Source organism: Mus caroli, chromosome 2 (assembly GCF_900094665.2).
Source record: "Mus caroli chromosome 2, CAROLI_EIJ_v1.1, whole genome shotgun sequence".
Lineage (NCBI taxonomy): Eukaryota > Metazoa > Chordata > Mammalia > Rodentia > Muridae > Mus > Mus caroli.
Genome location: NC_034571.1, coordinates 148,450,524 through 148,470,310, shown reverse-complemented (window position 1 = coordinate 148,470,310; position 19,787 = coordinate 148,450,524). Strand labels below are relative to the sequence as shown.

General features: G+C 52.4%; 1 protein-coding gene across 15 annotated transcripts in view; it reads right to left on the bottom strand.

Annotated features, from left to right (window-relative positions):
- Window positions 1-19,787, bottom strand: part of Epb41l1 (erythrocyte membrane protein band 4.1 like 1) — a 122,633-nt gene that overhangs the window by 17,763 nt on the left and 85,083 nt on the right. For 2 of the 15 annotated variants that reach the window (XM_029472773.1, XM_029472786.1), the window contains 11 exons: window positions 19,437-19,524; window positions 18,786-18,938; window positions 16,277-16,374; window positions 15,877-16,052; window positions 14,261-14,409; window positions 13,317-13,352; window positions 10,988-11,170; window positions 7,627-7,725; window positions 2,197-4,092; window positions 1,605-1,715; window positions 45-449 (listed from right to left, as the gene is read on the bottom strand). In XM_029472773.1, the coding sequence (XP_029328633.1) occupies window positions 45-449; window positions 1,605-1,715; window positions 2,197-4,092; window positions 7,627-7,725; window positions 10,988-11,170; window positions 13,317-13,352; window positions 14,261-14,409; window positions 15,877-16,052; window positions 16,277-16,374; window positions 18,786-18,938; window positions 19,437-19,524 (3,394 nt within the window). The remainder of the gene's footprint in view (window positions 1-44; window positions 450-1,604; window positions 1,716-2,196; window positions 4,093-7,626; window positions 7,726-10,987; window positions 11,171-13,316; window positions 13,353-14,260; window positions 14,410-15,876; window positions 16,053-16,276; window positions 16,375-18,785; window positions 18,939-19,436; window positions 19,525-19,787) is intronic. The other 13 variants (XM_029472787.1, XM_029472807.1, XM_029472777.1 and 10 more) reach the window with 12 other exon arrangements.

Genomic DNA, 19,787 nt, shown 5'->3' with positions numbered 1-19,787 from the left:
CTCTGAACATGCAGTGCCCGGATCTCTGTGAAGCTCCACTGTACCTCAAACTGGGGCATTTCTGGAGTGGAACAGGCCCCTCGATCCGGGCTGTCCTCGAGACCCCCAGATTCATCCTCTTGGCTGGAGGGCCCTTTGAGATCCCGGGCGAACACCAGGCCCTCTGTCTCAGAGTCACTTTTATCCCGATCAAGCTCAGGGAGGCTTCGGGAGAAGTCTTCAAAGGCGCCGCCATGGTAGTCACCAATAACCGTGAAGTCCACCTCAGCCTCCAGGCTGGACGTGGAGCTGACCGTAATGCTGGAGCACTTGCGTTCAATGGCCAGGTGGTTGTCCTTCAGGAATACGGCGTCCCTCTCCTGGTCCTGGTCCTCATCTCCCGTGTCGCTCTCTGGGGCACGTGGGCGTGGTGGTTTGACTTTCTCCTCTCCCTCCCTCAGCCCTGCTCTCTATGGCCGGATAAAATCGGGGGGGGGATGGGGATGTGGAGTGGGGAGAGAGAGAGGTCAAGATGGTGAATGCCAGAGGACATCTCAAGGTTGTGATGATGTTCTCAAGTGGAAGAACAAGTCAGGAAACGGAAAAACACCCCAGAAAGGTTTCCTTGGAATCGAACACAAAACAAAACAAAACAAAACAAAACAAAACAAAACAAAACAAAACAAAACAAAACACAACGAAACCTTCTTGAGAGTGGGGATGCTCTTTGGAGGGTCTTACATGGATGCCAAAGCAGTACAAAGCTAGCATCCTTCCAGCGAGTTCTGGACAGGAGGCCCCCTCCAAGGCTAGGATCCAAAAGCCTGTCAGAAGCAGCATAAAGGCAGGGATGGAGGCCTGGACCACAGGCCTATCCGTGCAGGCGGCATTGAGAGACAAACTGAGGAAGAAGGCCAGGGATTCAGGGGAACCTGGGAGAGGAGGCAGAGAGGCTGGGGCTGGAAGCTAGAGGAACACAGAAGAAGCCAGCAGCCTGTCAATTGCACTGAGTCTCTGGGGGAGGGGCAGCACCATCCAGGGGAAGAAGAAAAACTGATCCAGGACCTCTGGACTCCAGCTTCCTGGAAGTCACACCAGTGCCGCCTTGAACTCCATGGTAACCACTGAGAGGAAGTTCTGTTCACATCAGTGTAATTGACAACGGCAGGCCAAGGGAACACCCAAGGGGAACCAGCAAACTGTATCCTAAATACATACCTCTCAACTGGCCTGTCAGGGATTAAACACCACACGTGCATTTTGTTTGTTTGTTTGTTTTTGTTTTTTTGTTTGTTTGTTTTTTGGGCTTGGTTTGTGACTTTCTTTTTTCTTTTCTTTTTTTCTTTCTTTCTTTTTTTTTTTTTTTTTTTTTGAGACCAATTCTAACACCCACAACATATTTAGAAAGAACTTGTTTCAGTACGCTTCAGAGATTCGCTTGTTAACCAGCCGTCATGTGGCCAGGTTCTAGAAGGTTGAGAGGTGTGAGGAATATATTGCGGACAAGCCAGAGTGTGAACAGCTGCAAGGGGGTTTGCTACTAGGGCAGGTGGGAACCTAGGGAACGGCGCATCCTGGTTGGATGAAGATGACCAAGTCATCGGGCACAGAGGGACTGCAGAGACCTGAGGGCCCGGAGGGCTGGCGAATCTCAGATGCCCCCCCTTCCCAGGGGTGCTTGGCGCTAAGCGGCCGAAGGAGTTCTTGTCTTCCCCGCCCGCATCTCCGGCTTTGCTCTGGATTAGAGAAGACAGTTAGTCTTAAGGAGGTAGAAGGAAGGTGGAGAGGGAAGCAGAGTGGAGGAGACCTCTGAACTGTCAGCTTCTACAAGGTGGGATTCAGGGGTGGGAAAGGGTGGAGTATGACCACTGGATAAGCCAAGCATGACAGGAGGAGTCCAGCAGGTGGGAGGGGCAAGGCAAAGCAGGTATGTAATCTGCTGCTGCTGGCAGCTCCTTCTCTGCGGCCACTGTGCGATCCTCTGAACATACATAGGTCTCAGCAAAGCCTGGGGACTCTAACGCGCTAACAAGGGCTGAGCAGATGACTCCATCTCTCAGCCTGGGCTATCTCAGGCCCATGTAGGAGGAGACCTTCTAAGGATGACCAAGCAGTGTCATTGCAGGAATGGCGAGGGCCGCTGAGGCATGCTTCTAAGGTGCCACGGAGCATGCGCTCAGCCTCCACAAAGGGGAACTTAGTGGGTGCAGGGCTCACGTGGCCAGTTACCCCAGTAGCTTCCTCCAGCGTGGTTTCACAGCCTGAGTCGGGGGACATGAGCTCTGGGTCTGTGCATCTTTCCTGGTGGGAGGTAGTTGGGGTCCCCTCGCCACAGTGCTGGGTAGCCAGAGGCATGACAGAAGAACAGGTAACTTTGGGGCTGGCCAAGTCCCCAGGAGGCTGGAGTTGGACAAAGCCCAAGTCCCGAGGCTTACTGTGCTCCTCCACCTGTCCTGGGGACGCTTCCGAAGGTGGCTCATGTGGAGGGGTCCTCACTTCACCCTGACTGGCTCTGCAAGGCTCCACTCCATGCGTCTCAAATATCCGAATTTTGTTAGCCACTGAGGTCTTGCTAACATCTTCCTGGGAACCTCCTTGGTCCCTATCCTGGAGTGAAGTCTCCAGCTTTCCTGAAGGGAACACCATCCCCAGGAGAGCAGGCCCCTCGGTTCCTTCAGGGACAACTCTGGGCTTCTTGCTGGCCACTGGAGGTGCTTTGCGCTCACCTTGCGGGTCCTTGTGCACTGGACTCTCTTCAGGGAGATGGATATACTTAAGAATCACGGGGGACTGATCTCTAACGAAACCCCTGGACCCCGAAGACTCCCCTGACCTAGGAGGGACTGGGCTTAGAGAAGTGGCTGCCAGGACCTCAGTGTGACCAGAGGAGGCTGGCAGGGGCGTGACTGCCTCCCTGTCCTCTGTCTCAGGTTCTACTGCATGAGTGGAAACTGCCCCCTTCTCTTTAGGCAGGAAGCTGGCTTGGTCTGGACTGACTGGCTTCCTAACACAGGGAGGGATGGTCCTCAGAAGGGCACACGCCTGAGCATCTAGGTGCACCCTTCCTCCTCCTCCTCCTCCTCCTCCTCCCCCAGGGGGGTTCTTCTTCCAGCTTGCCGGGGATCTTTTCTCCATCTTTCCCATCCAATATATACTCGTGGGGGCCTCGTCTTCTGCTACACCGGCCACTGGGTAGGCCAACTCTCCTTCCAGCCCTTGTGTGTTTTCCCAGCCCTCTTCCAGAGTCTGACAGACAGCTGATCCCTGCAGATCATCAGGTCTTCCACGGTCCCTGGGGGACCAGGCTTCTTCTGCTGAGGAAGCCATATGGGCTTCATCTTTATTCTGGCTGGAACCCGGGGCAGAAGCCCTTGGGTCTGAGGACTTCGGCTCCCAGTTCTCTGTGTGCGCCCCAGCCAGCTCCAGCCAGGTCCCATCTCCAGGAGGGGCATCCAGGTGCTCTTCTCTGTCCCCTGAAGATGGGGCAAGAAGGGGGTCCTCAGAGTCTTTCTCTCCATAGTTCAGACAGAAGCTCCTCTCTGCGAAGGAGGTGTCAGTCTCGTCACTTGAGTCAGCTCTGGCTTCTGTTTGCGCTGGATCCAACAGGAAGGACTGGAGTCCCCCTTTGTCTGATGCAGGAGAAAGAACCTCTCCCTGCACTGGCCCAACCCCTGCACCTGTCAGTTTTCCCCAGGTCTGGGGCCTCTCCAGCCCCTTGTTCAATTCTACGTGGCTCTCTGTTTGACCATTTGAGACTTGGTGGTTCCTGATCTTGAGCTTGTCTGTTGATGTGTAGCCTGCAGCCTGAGTAGCATCTCTAGGACCCCCCCTGAGGCACGCATCTTCCTCTCTCATTGTCTCAGAGCCTTCTGGACTTGCAATCATTTTCCCTTGCTGCTGAGTACTCGTTCTTCGGGCTCTCACGGTTTCTTCTGTGGCCACTTCAACTTTGAACTTGTCCACCAGAATGTCTACCTTGGAGAGTCTCCCATCAGCGAGGATCTCGGTGAGGCTTGATCCACTTTCTTCCCACTGTGTGGCAGGCACTGTGAGGAGGCCAAGGTCTTCCGGCCTAGTGTACACTCTTTCTATCAATACCCAATGCTCTGAGCCCTGTGTTTCAATTGGAGCAAGAAGAGTTAACGTGAAATAGCAGACACCTGAAGGGATGGCCTCTCCCCTCTGTAAAAAGGGACCAATCTACCAACAAAGGGTCTGATGCTGTGTCCCCCGAACTGGCCAGGGACAGAAAGAGGTGACAAAGCCCATTATTATTGTCAAAATTCCTTTTTCTATTAAGACCCTCTTCAATCACTGATTCCAACCTGAGAAAGTGGGATGGGGTCTTGTGCCCTCCCTAGGAACAATGGGAAAAGGGAGAGATCTATCCACACAGGCCAGGCCTCTGCCTTTTGTAACTGAATCCTTGCCACTGTCAGAGGGGAAGGCACCTACACCACAAGGAATCTCTGGATACTGAGGTGAAAGAGCTCTACAGACACCCAGTGTCATCTCCATCCAGGGGAAAACAAGTCTAGAGAAGGCACCGTTGAAGCAATGACTTAAACAGCTTGAACATTCCGAGGTTCGGCCCAAAAGAAACAATTTTAAGACCAATCCTTGGAGAGCTCTGACAAAAGCCCATGGAAAACAGAAAAGAACGGTCCAGATCATACCACGGAAGGGAAGAGGCACAGACAGGATTGGAGTGCTGAAGAGATAGGGTGGCACTGTTGGGTTTTACAGAACAGTCCTCTATCATCCATTCCCTCCAGTCTAGGGACAATGACAGTTTGCTTCTTGATTACCAGAGCCTTAAGACCATTGGGATTTTCCTCTTGGGACCACAAAATCCTTTCTCCCCACAAAACCTCATCGAGGTCCATCTAACAAATGCAAAATGCAAACAGAGAGCAGCCCTGGGGCGCTGTAGTCCTGCACAGCCCCAAGGCCTGAAGTCACAGCCTTCACTTAATGCCTTCACAACACAGACCTGGAAATCAACTTCCGAATCTAGGCAGAGGGGAGGAAAACAACTCTCGGCCACCTAGTTATGAACCCCAGAACCCAAGACGGTCTCCCACCGTCCCAAGACTGCCTCCCAGATGAGGTAAGCCGGAAACCCCTTCTGGAAACAGGGTTCCTTTTAAGGCTGTGACTTGGTGATGAGCCTGCCACGCCCACATGGGCCTGCCACGCCCACATGGTCCGATGGAGTCGGATGGATCGAGGGAACATTGTATTTTCCCCAGGTCAGGGAGTCTGACCTCATTAAGAGAATCTTAACAATAAGAAAGATCAAAGGGAGGGGAGGTCCAGACTCGGTCTGGTACAGCTTTCTGAGATGTGGTTCCAGGTGTCTCTACCTGTTCTGCCAGCCTGCAGAGGTAAGGACCTGTCTCATCTCCTCGGGAAACAAGTTCTGTCAGCTGCTTCCATTTCAGCATCTAATATTATCAGCCGAGAGATGGTGGTCACAGCTGGCCAAAGAGGCCGCTTTTGGAATATTCCCATTCCAAATCCAACCAGCAAACAGGCCAGATGAGCAACAGGGTGTGTGGTGGGAGCTGGCGCAGCCGGGAAGGATTCTAGAGGCAGACAAGGGAAGCACATGTCCTTGCTTAGTTATTAGATGCCAAGCAGTGCCAGCCCTTCCTTCATCTACATAATTAAATTTACTCCAGTTGGCAACCTTTTGTAGAGAGGGATACCAAGGCTCCCAGTGAAGGCATTTGCAGATCACACAGGAGTGCTGAAGGAGGAAACAAGAGCTCCGATGCTAAAAAAAAAGCAACAGTTAAGGACTGATGGGGGTGGGGCATGATTTACTAAAAGAAAGGACAACTTGGCTGGCACCAGTGCACTAGTCAAGCTACATCTGGTCCAAGTCACAAGATGGTACAACATTAGGATCTCCACAGATGGGCCAACCTCCATGTATTCTCTCCAGAGTCCCTGGTTCTCCAGAGCCTTGCTTAGAGTGCCCCATGCCATCTAATGGAGCTGCCTCTGCTCCAGCCACAGGAGTGAAGAAGGGATCAAGTCTACGTCATGATGAAGAAGAAGAAACCCCAGAGGGCAGCTCCACTGACTCCTAGCTGTTCCGGCCCCACCTGGAATTCTCAATTACATCTGGTGTCAGAAGAAGTCCAGGAAGGGGGCTCTCTAGAACCTGCATCCTAGGAGAAGCTGTTAGAAGACGGGCAGAGAGGAGGTGTTCAATTCCTCGAGGGACAGCCTCAGGGAGGCTGCAGAGTCCATGGCCAATAGATAGCAAGAAGAAGCCCTGATCAAGACAGACTTCAGTCGGAAGGACAGAAAACTTCATGCTCAGCACTTGGGAGCCCAAAGCAGGAGGACCACACATTTGAGTCCAGCCAGGGAAACATGGGAAGGCCCTGTGGAAGTAGGGATAAGACAGAGGGAAGGGGTGGGGGAGGGGGGAGGAAGGCAGGAAGGTCCTGATGACTGTAGATGAGACAGTAAGGCTGATGTGGCAGATCACTGGAGAAAGGTGCACACTTGGCTCAGACCCCACAAGGCACTGTCCTTGTTTCTTTTTTTTTCCTTATTTTATTTTTTATTAAATATTTTCTTTATATACATTTCAAATGCTATCCCGAAAGTCCCCTATACCCTACTGTCCTTGTTTCTAAGAGCATCTCCCGACACCAGGACATCTCCACGTCCCTAATGCTGGGATGCTGCTGCCTCCTGTCTCACTGCTCTCAGGAGACAGCACTGAGTGGTTTGTTTTTATTTTTACATGAAGAAGACTTCAGGGAGAGTTGCAGGCTGTATTCTCCCTTGTCTGGAGCTTGCTCATCTCCTTCCTACATTCACAGCAAACTCACGTCTGCTACAGAAGTTTTCTCTGTGGAAGGAATAGCATCTATATCCTCCTCAGAAGCCACACCGACAGATGGGGCACAGAGGCTACATGAAGGATGTTTTCCTATCAGTAGACTCCCAAGGCCAACAGATTATGGGATGTGGGGATCCATACCCAGCATCCACACAGGGCCATGGAAAACCCCAAGAGCCTTTGACCTGGTGCTCATCCGGACCCAGAAGCAATGCCCTCCTCACTTAGAAGGCTTGCCTCTCTACAAACTCAAGGATGCTTTTGGAAGGAAGACATCTACTTTTGCCTTCCTGGAGACTCAGACCAATGTCCGATGAGTTTAGATGGCTGGAAGGAGAGGAAAGAAGGAGACTGTGCCCTAACCCATAGACTATAACCAGGCTTCTAAACACAGACAAGAGCTCAGGGCAAGACACGGTCAAGGGTCAAGATACCTAATCCCAAACTTAATGCTAGTTAGAGCCTGCATCCAGAGAGGATCATGCCTTTGCCCCCTTGAAACTAGAGGGAACCAGTTTTTCTGTCTTCTGGGCGTAGCTGCAATCCTGTCCTTACTGGTACATTACGGATGAGGGAGGGGCTGGCCCTTCGTGGATCCCTGGGGTGGGGACACTTGCCACTTATAAGACAGGGACAATGTGGACCACCTTTGCTATCCTCTCCACGGCAGTCTGGCCTGTTCCCCACAACCCCGGGGAAAGGGTTTTCTTAAGATCCTGGAGGGTAGACAGGGATGGGCTGGAGGCCCAGGGGCAAGGGTGTGGGAAAGTGAAGACAGTAACCTCAGGAGACGCTGCGAGGCTTTTCTGAGTGAACACTTCCAAGCCCGCTGCTGTTCCAGGTACCAAGTCCTGCTGAGAAGTGGCCTGGATCCTCTGGGCCTGCAGGGGAGGCCAGGCCAGAGGCAAAGGAGAGAGAGAGAGAGAGAGAGAGAGAGAGAGAGAGAGAGAGCGAGAGAGAGAGAGAGCAGGAGAGACACACATAGTCTGTAAATAGTCCAGCTTTGTAAACCCCATATTATCATGTTAGTTCATAGGGTCAGTCAGGAAGGAGCCATTCTGAGGGAAAGACATAACAACAGCAAGGCAATCCTGTGCCTTCTGGCCAGAACCCCATTCTCACTAACACTTGAGGGAGTTTAGAATACCATCATTAGACTCTGACTTCAAGCCTGCCGGAGGTGTCATGGCTTAGGCTATGATTCGAACTTATAGCGGGGGTCACAGTCATATTTTTTTAAAGTTGTCTTTGAGCAGCTGAGGAGATGCCATAATTAGTAAAATCCTCAGACAGGCAGGAGGATTTGGGTCCAGATCCCCAGCACCTATGAAAAAAAGCCAGGTGTGGTCCCAGCTCTGGGGAGAAGGAGCCAGGCAGATGCCCGGAGCTCACTGGCCAGCCAGCTTAGTTGAATCAGTGAGCTCTGCCTTCCATGAGAGGCTTATCTCAAAAAATAAAGTAGAGGAGCTGGTGAGATGGTTCAATGGGTGACAGTGCTGTTGCCAAGTCTGAAAACCAAAGTTCAATCCCCAGGGCCCCAGGGACCAAGGAGAGACTCCGCAAAGTTGTTCTCTGACCGCCATACATACCCCACACAGACACATGCACTGCATACACACATACACACACAAACATACATACATACACACACTGCAGATAAACACACAAATAAAGATGATTTTTAAAAAGTAGAGAGTGACTAAGGAAGATACCCCCCAGAGGTGTGCACAGTAATGCACACACCCACACCACTACCCCCCTACACACACACAGGTGTGCACAGTGCTACACACACCCACGCCGCTCCCCCCCCCTTAATTGGCTTTCAAACAATGTGGGTTTGACCAATGGGAACAGTTCAAGTTCCTGCTGCTTTCCCCCTTGGCTTGGGTGGGACCCAACAAGCTTAGAGATGTCTCTGGGAGTTCTGGTGGCATGTCCTTGCAGGGTCCTCTAGAGAGCCATATTGGACCAGGGATCCAGTCACCTTCAGCAGTGGCCCGTAACTGTCAACACTTCTTAGGGGACACTGAGCTCCCACCTTCATTGTCTCAGTAGCCTTGCCAATGACCTCCCAACGGGATGACACTCTGTCCCCTTTAAGATCACCTATGCAACGAGACTCACAGAGGTAGCATCACCTACCGGAAGACAGAGGGAAGTTCTTGTCTATGACTCCTCCCCATTTGGCAAATCCTCAAGAACCCATAAATGCCAAGGGGCCTAAAGGCCAGCTCTAAATGGTCCATAACTCCAAGGTGGGCTCCTGTACTCCTCATGAGTACCGACTACAGTTTTCAGGGCTAAAGAGGTGGTGGCTGGAACCGGTCCCTCTGTCAGCAGTTCCAGTTGTAACCAGCAGGTGGGGCACACCCCTCAACTCTGGTCCTAGCTCACCAACATTCATTCTACCTATTCTTTCTCTGCGGGCATCTCACCCTTTGGGTAGCTTCTCCATCACACTTCAGTTGCATCCAGGCCAAGACCTAGCCAATCTCAGGAATGTTAGAAGTCACCCTGTCCAAGTCTTTCCCGAGGGAATGAGCGGTCTAGAGGAGAGTGCTGTGTACCAGTCTGAGTCTTGGTTGTGCTGGGACCTCAGAAGCCCTCAGAAAAGGGGCTGGTCCAATCTACAGCCTGGGGACCATGTGCATCCTGCGTAACTACAAATGTCAATCAAGACATGCATAGTTGACAACACGGTGTCATAATGTTTAAGTTTGTCACCTCTGCTAGTAGATGCAGAAACTTGCCTCCTTTCTAGAGTATCAGGCTTCAAGGCCCCCAAAGCAACCCTGACTGTGTGATATTGATATTGGCAGCTATGGAATCCCAGCTGGGTTAGTTTTATGTCTCACAAGAAAGCTCTCTGTTATCTGGTGAGCTCAGACCATGGCGGGTACCAGTTCAATCAAACGCTCTATGAATTAAATCATGGCTGCATCACCAATTTTCAAAGCACTGGAGAGAAAGCAGGTACACAGCTGGCTCTTCGCCCGTTCTGCACACAATCTGGCCTTGCCTCAAGCCAGCTGTGAATTAAAGACAAGCAAACACAATGACTCATGGAACACAGCAAACGCATCTTTCATGCTGAGTTGGTCTTTGTCTCTCTGGATCTCAGTAAAAGGCAGTCTTTAAACAGAGGGTTCCCAGGGCCCTTCCAGCTTTGCTTTGGAGTTCTGCAAGGCACAGTCCTGGGACTCCATAAGGAAGACCAAGTTTTCCATATCAGGCAACATCACCATGCAGTCCCTCTGGGCTTTATTTCATCTGACCTTTGTAAACATCCTTATTCACCTAACAGGGCCTTGGAGAGATTAAGTAACAAGCTCAGAGCCCTCAGCCGACAGGTAAAGGAACCAGGAGCTTAAGTCTAGAACACGATCAACCTGGTGATTGGTGAGCGGCAGCTTGAGCGAGAAGACGAATACATTGAAATGGGTAAATCCTGCCAGGATTCCACAAGCGCCGATACAATAGCTTGGGGTATAGATATGAGATTTCCCCAAAGCCTGTCTTCATCTTTCTCAATTAAGAAAATAGCCCCCTGATTTCTACCCTGGAGGCAGGACACACAGGGTCCTGAGACAGTCTCAGGAGCGTCGGGTTTGTGCAGTGGACTTACCACCTTGCTGAGACTTGAGGATCCTCCCAAGAGGGCCCGTGTTCTCCCTGCACTCTCATATAAGCAAGCCCCCAAGGGTCTGGCTCCTGGGTAGAGCTTCCAGGATTCTTAAAGTTGAGTATGCAAGAGACTTGCCTGGGGCACATGTTTAAAAGGCTGTTTCCCTGGAACTCTGATTCAGTGGGTCCCACAGGGGGTCTCGGAACCCAAGTTTCTAGCAAGCACCCTTTCCCCAGTTTCCTTTGCTTGACTGAAGGGGAACACAAACAAGCTACCCTGCGCTTTTTGGAGTTTTTCATGTTTTAAGATGGTCCATGGGACCCAGGGGTTAGTGGGTTTGACTTTCTCAGCCTAACCTGCCTCCCCATCCCACATGTCTGTAAGCAACTCGGGGACACATTATTTGTGTGGAGGATAAATGTATTTACATTTATATACTTAGCCCCTGCCCCACCCAACTCTGTGTCTCTTTACTCACAGTCCCATCAAGTCAAGGGCCACAGCATGGTACCTACCTCATTAGCTTTCTCCGGGGTGCCCTTGGGGGAGGGGGAGGCAGGCGACGAGGGCAGCCTGCGCTCCCGATCCCAGTCTCGATCCCGGTGGATCAGTTTGCTGTTGGGCTCCTTCAGGGTCCTCTTGAGTTCATTGATGCTGGCCTGGTGCTTCAACAAGACGTCCTCTGGCTTGTCCAGGAACTAGGCATGAGAGAAGAGGGAGAGGTATAAGATGACCTACTGTGGGCAGAAGACACCGGAAGAGTGGGACCACCACCCTCCACTACCCCTCCCTACACTGTCCCCCTCATAACAGTCCCAGGAGTCAAGGAAGAAAAGACAATGAACTCCAAGGGGTGTTCTGACCAGGGGTATGGGGTGATTGGATGGTGTCATGCCCTCTCTTCCCCTGCCTCCCTTACCCAAGAACATTTAACTCCACTGAGCCCTCAAGTCTCGGTGAGCACCCATTGTGTTCTGAGCACAGACAGTCAGGCACAGACTTTCCTGTTTATGATCCAGGCACAGCAGGCTGTGTGTTCCAAGGTGAGGTGTCCCTGCTCTGTTCACTGAGCCGCACCGGCTCGCTGGCTTCCCGGAACCCTCTTGAATCGTGGCTCCTACCTCTGGTCAAGACTGGGATCACTATACTTAATAGTGTGCTCAGTCTGGGCTCCGCTGAGCCCCCATTCAACCGCTCAGGCTCCATGGAGGCATGGGATAAAAATGTGCCTAAGCTGGATCACTTAGAAAACTGGGCCCCGTTCCCTTACTCAGGGTCAGAGAAAGATCATGCAGTATTGTCTGCCATGAGCTGCTGCCTTCTCTATCCCAGAACCTTCCGGATGCCTTCTGAGTACTGACTCTCTAAGAGTAGGAGAAGTCAGACACCGTCAGAGAGACCAGGAAGCTAGGGTGGAAGTGAAGCTTTTGTGGGGGCAAGAAACTTGAGACTAGGAAGAAGAGAGGTGAGCTTCAAGGCCTAGCACACGAATAAGTCAGGTAGAGCTGGAGTGCTCGGTGTGTTCGAGTTCATGACAGTGTTACAGATGGAGCAGTGTGCTTGAACCCCGGGAGGATGAGCCACAGACAGCTGCCCATGCTGGCCATCTGCTTGGGACATCATCTGGGACAGAGAGAAGTGGGCGGGGAGCCTAGGGGCTATCTGTAAGGCTATTTGAGAGGAGCCACCTGGGAGATAATCTTGCTCTTGGGTAAGGCTGGAATCTTCCCCTGGACTCAGCTCTGGCATCTAAGAATCTCTATAGTTGCTCTCAAACCTTCTCAGGAAGAAAGCCAATCCAACCAAGGCTTCTGCCATCCCCCCCAGGCACCTGCTTGGACCTCAGGCCTCCCTCCCTCCCTCCCTCCCTCCTGGGCCGCAGACAGTGTCCGTCGGAGAGGTCAAACTCAGTGGACTTTGCCCAGGGCTTGAGTACGGGCCTCAATGGTGAGTGGCACTGAATAGCAGATGATCCCAATGGGCCTGCTGGCCTTGGGGGTGGGTTGTGCTCCCAACAGTACAACTGTTGGGTCCTGGGATTCCTAGAGCTTAAAGGCTGAGAGTCAAGGCCTGGCACAAGAATAAGGCAGGTACTGCTGGAGTCACAGGTAATATGTCTGCCCTATTGTGTAGCTGGAGATCAGGGCCCACCAAGTCTTTCTAAGACTCAAAGTTGGTAGTTGAGCTGGGCTGAAGCCCGGATCGCAGGATACCATGACAGGCTCTGACTATGGCCTGCTCTCAGCAAGGATAAATTGCCTCTCTTGTACTGAAGGGTCCAGAGAGATCTGGGTGCTGCAAAAGGGAACAAGAGGTGGGAGTGGAAGGTGAAGTTGATAGAAGCAGAGAACAGGAAGGTGAGAAGAGAGAAGGAGAGGAGGTTTCCAGGGAGGCACCAGCAGCCCACTCAGGAGGGTGGAAGGGCTGGAGTCTGAGCGAGCAGGTGCTCCTCCTTCTGCACCCAGGCCCCACCCTCACATCTGGTTGTCAAGGGATACAAAGAACACAGAGAAGATGGGGGTGTGGGGAGGAGGTGATGCTAAGGAAGGGTGGGAGTGGACGCACAGAACTGGTGGAGGATGCAAGTGGGGTGGGAGGCAAGCATAGATTACCAGGCCCAGCGACAAGGGACATTGGGTGGCAGGTACTGCACACGGATGGGCCTAGAACCTGCCCGGGGACTTGAAGACAAGAGCATAACGGGGAGGGCAGTGATCAGAAAGGAAGGTAACGGAAGAGGGTGTGGAAGGAGGGCAGACATGAAGCTGAAGGTAGGGGTCCTGAGCCAGGGAGATGGAATGGGAATCTGATGGCTATGGGGGGAGGGGTAGGTCCATGCAGTACCTCCTGCTTGTGTCTTGGCGTGGTTTCCTGCTCCGGCTGATGGGGTAGCGGGAGGGAAAGGAACCAGCAGGGTCAGTAGGACAAACAGATTAGAGACACCACCTCCAGCCTGAGCCAGCAGAGTAGTCCTGTGCACTCACACCCAGTCCCACCATGCAGTACAGGCCAGGAGAGCTGCTAGGCTGCCCATAGGTAACGGGTGGGCAGAGGAACTTGTGGGGCAGGAAGCAGGCAGCTATCCCAGGAAGGCAAAGGAAGGGCCAGGGAACTTAGAGGCCTCGTGGGTGAGACACATTCATGGGCAGATGTGTGTCTGCGGTTTCCTGCTGTTTCCAACAGTGAGGGTGAGTCTAGGGGACCTGTATTCACATGACAGAACTACATGACAGAAAAGGACTGCTCAGCAATGCCAAGGAAGCCACACCTAGCTTGTGTGTGGCCAAGCCTGTGCATGTGAATGCGCCATCATCATGTCTGTGCCTGAGTCTAAGGCTAGAGGAACATGTACACAGACACGCTGGGCTGTGGGTGTCCACGGTGAGGGTGGTGTTGCCAGTGAGGGTGAGGCTGCCGGTAAGGACACATTAATAGTCCACACGGAGGTCTCTGGTGACCTGGTCATGCTCAGGGGAGGGGACACAGAGCCAGACAGAAGTTAACAGGGAGACCAGGAGTTAGTAAGAGATAGTCTGAGACTCCTAGGAGGTTAGCACCCGAGACCCAGGGAAACTGGGCAAAAAGGGGTCAGCACACCCACCTCCACCCCCACCCACTCTGCATGCCCAGGAGGACAGTCCAAGGCCCAGGTCCTGTCCGTGGTGCGCCCCACAGCAAGGGTGCCTGAATACAATTGGGACTTGGAAGGCCAAAGCTGCATTTAGACCCCAGCCGCCCTCCCATCATCCCGGGGCTTCAGAGTACACAGCATCCCAGCAGACTCCTACCTTCAGCTCCTTGATCTTGGTGGGTGTCCTGACCTCTCCTTCTTCAGCCTCTGATCGGCGTCCCCCTGACTCGGCGTCATCTTCCCGCTTGTCACCATCAGGCCCTGCATCGTGATTCTCACTGACTGAGGCAGGGCGGGAGAACTCTGCTAAAGTGGGCAGAGGTGGCAGAGTGACTGTGTGAGGCAGCTCCCCACACACAGTCAGAAAGCCAGCCCCACCCGCCACTGCCTAGTCACACCAGCAACAGGACAACTCCTCCCTACTGCAATCCACAGCAACCCACTGCACACCCTGGTCCACGGCCGGGCCGGAAAGTCACAAGGCTGCTTCCCAGCCTTGGGCTCCTTCCTAATTTCTATTGCAGTAGAGTTTGGGGTTGCATCTCAAATCCAACCCTTCCTGGCTGTGTGACAGTAGGTAAGTTATACGACCCCTCTGGGCCTCAGTTTCCTCATCAGTAAGTAGCATCTATGCCAGAAAGGCGAGGTGAGGACCAAACAAACTAACGTATATAAGTACTGAGGAGAGCGCCTGCCCAGAGGGAGCCTTCCATCCATCATTATCTAGCAATGCTGAGAGCCGAGCTTTTACCCAGCAGCAGAGCTTACAAATGGTTCCCCTTCTCTCTAAACCAACAGGAATTCAAAGGGATTCCTTAATGTCCATCTCTCTTGCCACAATTCTAAAATACCTTTCTGAATAGAGGAAGAACGGACTTAAAGACTGCACCAAGCCCTGTGTACAACCCAAAATGTTGCAGACTGAGTCTTAGTAGAAAAAAAGGCTGGGAAAAAAAAAAAAAACTTCATGGAAACAACCATAGCCCGGGGTTTGCCTCCATCAGAGATAGACACCAATCTCCCTGGCCATGGTGAACTTCTGGGGCGATTTCCCTCTGCTCTGAGACTCCTGGCTTGATTTGCACTGCTCTGTGTTGGGGTTAGCCTTGGAATTACCACCTCCACTGGACAGGCTCACGTGAGGCTCCAAGGGGAGAAGGCTCTGTAGGTGTCCTTTCAGGAAGTCAACACAAGAAGTGCTGCCTTCATCAGGACTACAGTCCAGGCTTCTGGTCCTCATAGGTCCCCCAGCTCTGGGCTAGCCTCTGTTACTACCTTCCCTTAAATCTCAGTTCCATTTAGCCCTGTCTCAGGAATGGGGCCTGCAGGGAAGGGCCAGGCCCGGACCAGGTCCTCCCGCCTTCATGTACATCACTCTCCTGGTAGAATGCCAAACTGTGTGCTGCAGAGCTTCCTGGTTAGAGGCCCAGAAAATCAGATGGCAGAACCTGGAACTCTACAAGGTTATCACCCAGAGAAGTCCTGAGAGTGTGTGTCACATCCCCGTGGGACAGACCTGACCCAGCACTGCCCAGGTGCAATGGTGCCTAGGAGTTTGTGGATCACCTTGTCTGGTGCAAACGACCTTGGAGCATCCTCCACAACTACTACCACCAGCTGTCTCCTCTGGAGAACCCGCCCTGTCCACACCCCTCCTCCTTCTTGAGAACCTGCCCTGTCCATGCCCCTCCTCTCCTCTGGAGAACCCGCCCTGTCCATGCCCCTCCTCTCCTCCGAGGACCACTCTCTCCCCAGCTGCAGCCTGAGCCATACCTCCATCAAGGCTCCGGGACATGGTATAGCGTTTGCTGGAAGAACGTTCAAAGAAGGGGGCGGGCCGGTCGATAAGGGCACTGGCTTGGCGGGTCTGGGCCTGCGTCCTCCCACTGTACCGGAACTTGGAGCCCATCACCAGAAAGCCCTTGGGTGGGGGCTCCGGTGACACTAGCCTACAAGAAAGTAATGCAGATGAGGGGTAGGAACCAAACTTGTATTTCCAGGCCCACGGTCGGACAATAGTAGGCTCTTCATTCCAGTGCCCCACTAACTACAATATTTCACAGTCCCAAAAGGGGAGACTTAGGGAAAGGTGGGGCTTGCCTCTGTGCTAACCCCACGTCCTGCTCCCCTGGACTGTTATGGCCTCTTTTACCCTCTCCCTCAGTCCACTCACCGGAAGAACGTGTGGTGCTCGATGCAGACCTTCCACAACCGCTTGGCTGAGCGGTGGTTAGGGAGCTTGAAGCCGATGGTGCTCTCAAACTGCTCATACTGAGAAACCAAGAAGGGTGGGTTAGAGGTGGGACCTGGGCCACACACTGGCCCACCTGCGCACCCTCTCCTCAGGCAGCTCTGACAGAGGCTTGTTCACACATGTACACAGGGTGGACTTAGCCCTTTTCTATGACAGGTCCTGTTCTGGACATGGGAGGGATCAACACAGAAGATTCTCGGGAGTAGGAGCCCTCAAAATAACTAAACATGGCTAGGGGAGGGGGGAAGGCTACAGGGTGAAGTGTGTGCCTTGCGTGTGACCTTGAGGACCTGAGTTCAAGTCCCCAGAACTTAGATGAAAGGCAGGAGGGTACAACAGATCACCTGCCATTGTAGCCCCAGAAGAGGAAGAGGAAGGGTCCCAGAGCAGTGGCCCAGCTAGACCAGCCATACTGGTGAGCACTGGTTTTGGCAGAGAGACCCTGCCTCACTGAATAAGGTGGAGGGATGACTGAGTCGTCCTCCATCAGCCTTGTACCTCCACCTGCACACACGTGCACACACACATCCATGTACATGCCACACACACTCATGTATACACTACTCACAACACACACACTCATGTACATACCACACACAACACATACACACTCATGTACAATTACATACACGTATATACAACCACATATATACTCATGTACACACCACACATACACATGTATAGCCATACACACACTCATGTACGTCCATACACATATATACTCATGTACAACCACACACCATACACACACTCGTGTATATATATATAACACACTCCTTACACACTCATATATACACCATACACAGCACACACTGATGTACACACCTATACACACTCATATATACACCACACACATACACATATACAAATACTCATGTACAACCACACACATGCACACTCATATACACACCACACACACTCATGTACAATCACACACATACCACATACATATACTTCTGTACACACCACATATACACACACTCATCTCATGCACACACACACACACACACAGGACAAAATCAATGAGATCACTGCAGATATGGGTAAGAGCCATGAGAGGAAGGAAGGATTTGCTGGGCAGGCTTGGGGTGAGTGTGCAGAGAAAGGCCGCTCTCCAGACACATTGTGCTGAGACTGGAAGGCCAGGGCGGGTTAAAGTTGGGATCTTCAATGTCCCCAAAGGTGAAGGTGTTAGACACTTAGCCCAGTGTGGTGCACTTGGAAGGTGTAGGAAGCCTTTAAGAAGTGGGGCCTAGCCAGGCGGTGGTGGCGCATGCCTTTAATCCCAGCACTTGAGAGGCAGAGGCAGGCGGATTTCTGAGTTCGAGGCCAGCCTGGTCTACAAAGTGAGTTCCAGGACAGCCAGGGCTATACAGAGAAACCCTGTCTTGAAAAACCAAAAAAGAAGAAGAAGAAGAAGATTTAGGAGGCTGGGGTATGCCCTCACATGCCAGTGTCTCTGTACTTCTTGTCATGACCCTGGCATGGCTGTTCTAGCCCTTTCTGCCCCTCTGCCACAATGTGCTGCTGCTCCATGAGCCCAAGGCCACTGGCTAATCAGACACGGACTAAACCTCCCCAACTGTGAGCCCAAGCAAATCTTTCTTCTCTATAGTCAGAGTACATTAGGTATTTTGTTACAATGACAGAAGGTTGGTGCAGGGGGTGAAGATAGCAGTGGTTGGCAGGATCTGATTGGTGACAGATAGTGGCTGCTGTGGCTGGCACAGTGGTGAGGGGTGCCAGGTGGGTCACGGTTAGTCCAACAGTAGACTCAAAAGGGCATTTGAGGGGCTGTGCAGTTAAAGAGGAAGAGGTGTGGATGCATGCCTCTGTGTCCATACTGTGTGTGTCGTCACATGCCTGTGCGTGTCTTGGTGTGCAGGCACAGTGAACTGCAAATCTGCACACGCACACAGTCATGTACTGATTTTTCCGTGTAGCCTGAATCTATGTGGTTGTTATTTTATTTTGCTCATGAAGTATATGTATGACAATACATGCTCACATGCACACATGTTGCCCGAAAGAACATGATAAGAGCTGGCAAGATGGCTCAGCATAAAAGGCACTTGCCACTCAGTCTGACAATCCGAGTCGGATCCCCAGGACCAATAATGGTGTAATGAAAAGACTGACTACGGCAAAATGTCCACATGACCTGGCCTCTGGCCTCTGGCCTCCACATGTGGACCATAGCACATGTGCACATGCGCACACACAAATAAAATATGGAGCCACATATCCAGAGTCTGAAGTCTCCAGAGACGCAGGGAGGAAAGAGACTCATCTTCCATGAGCCCCAGAACTTCGTTCATGTTTCCAGGGTAGGAAAACCCAGGCCAGCTGCTGGGGCCCACTCTATTAAGTTCAGTCACCCCTGGAGTGTGGGGGTGAGTGAGGACAGAGAGCTTTGGGCCAGGCTCACCTCCCCAGGCCGGATCTTGATGTAGAAGTTACTTCTCTTGTAGGAGATCTTGAGAATCTTGGGCCAGGCAAAGCGGTTGATTCTCAGGCGGTCCCGGTAGATGAGCAGGCCATTGGCACAGACACCTAGCATGATATCGATGCCCTCAGAGTCCTGCACAAGAAAACAGCATGGAATGGGAGTTCCGGAGGCAGGCAGGGGCAGCCCGCCACCACCCTGAGCTCTGGGGGTAGGTGGAACCCCTCAACTAGTATCCCCCATGGTCACCTAGCTGTCCCCCTGTCACCTCACCTGATCGGCCATCCATTCTTCAGCCACTTGGTCTGTCAAATCATTCATCCACTCAACAAACATTTAGGAACATACTCATGCCAGGCCATAGGCCACACACCAGCGTGACAAAACTAAGCTAAGGTCTCAGTCTGTCTCTCACATGCACACAGTCTAGTGGTGGCACAGACAGGCTTGTGAGGAAATTGAGCCCAAGGGGGAGATGACAAAGGTCTGAAGGAATAGAAGGTTATCAACTTTGAGAAACGAGAACCCCAAAGGTTCCAAGTCGGAGGCAGAACAGTAGAGACACCAGCCCTGGAGGGTTCACAGTTCCCCGGGAGCCAGCTAAGGTGAGGGCTCGCTGGAGCTCGGTGGTACCTTAGCGTGATGCAGGTCAACTCCATACATGGAGAGCTTCTTGGCGTTCTCCAGGAAGTGGATCTCTGCCTCGCCCGGGGTCATGCCCCTGAGGAGAGAAAGCGATGATTGTGGACCAGGGCCAAGGCCCAGGCTGCAGCCAACCAGCTGGAGGCATCACCATCAGAACCGGCCATTCCAGAAAGATACTGGCCGAGCCCTGCCCAAGACCCTCCCTCTGCTCTCAGGACAGGACTGAGAGCAGCTCGACTTCAGTCCACCAGCCCAGTCTTCCCCAACACTTAGATCCAATCTGTTTTGTTCAAGAAGCAGACAAGGGTTAAACTGGGAGACGGGATTTTTGTCTCTGTT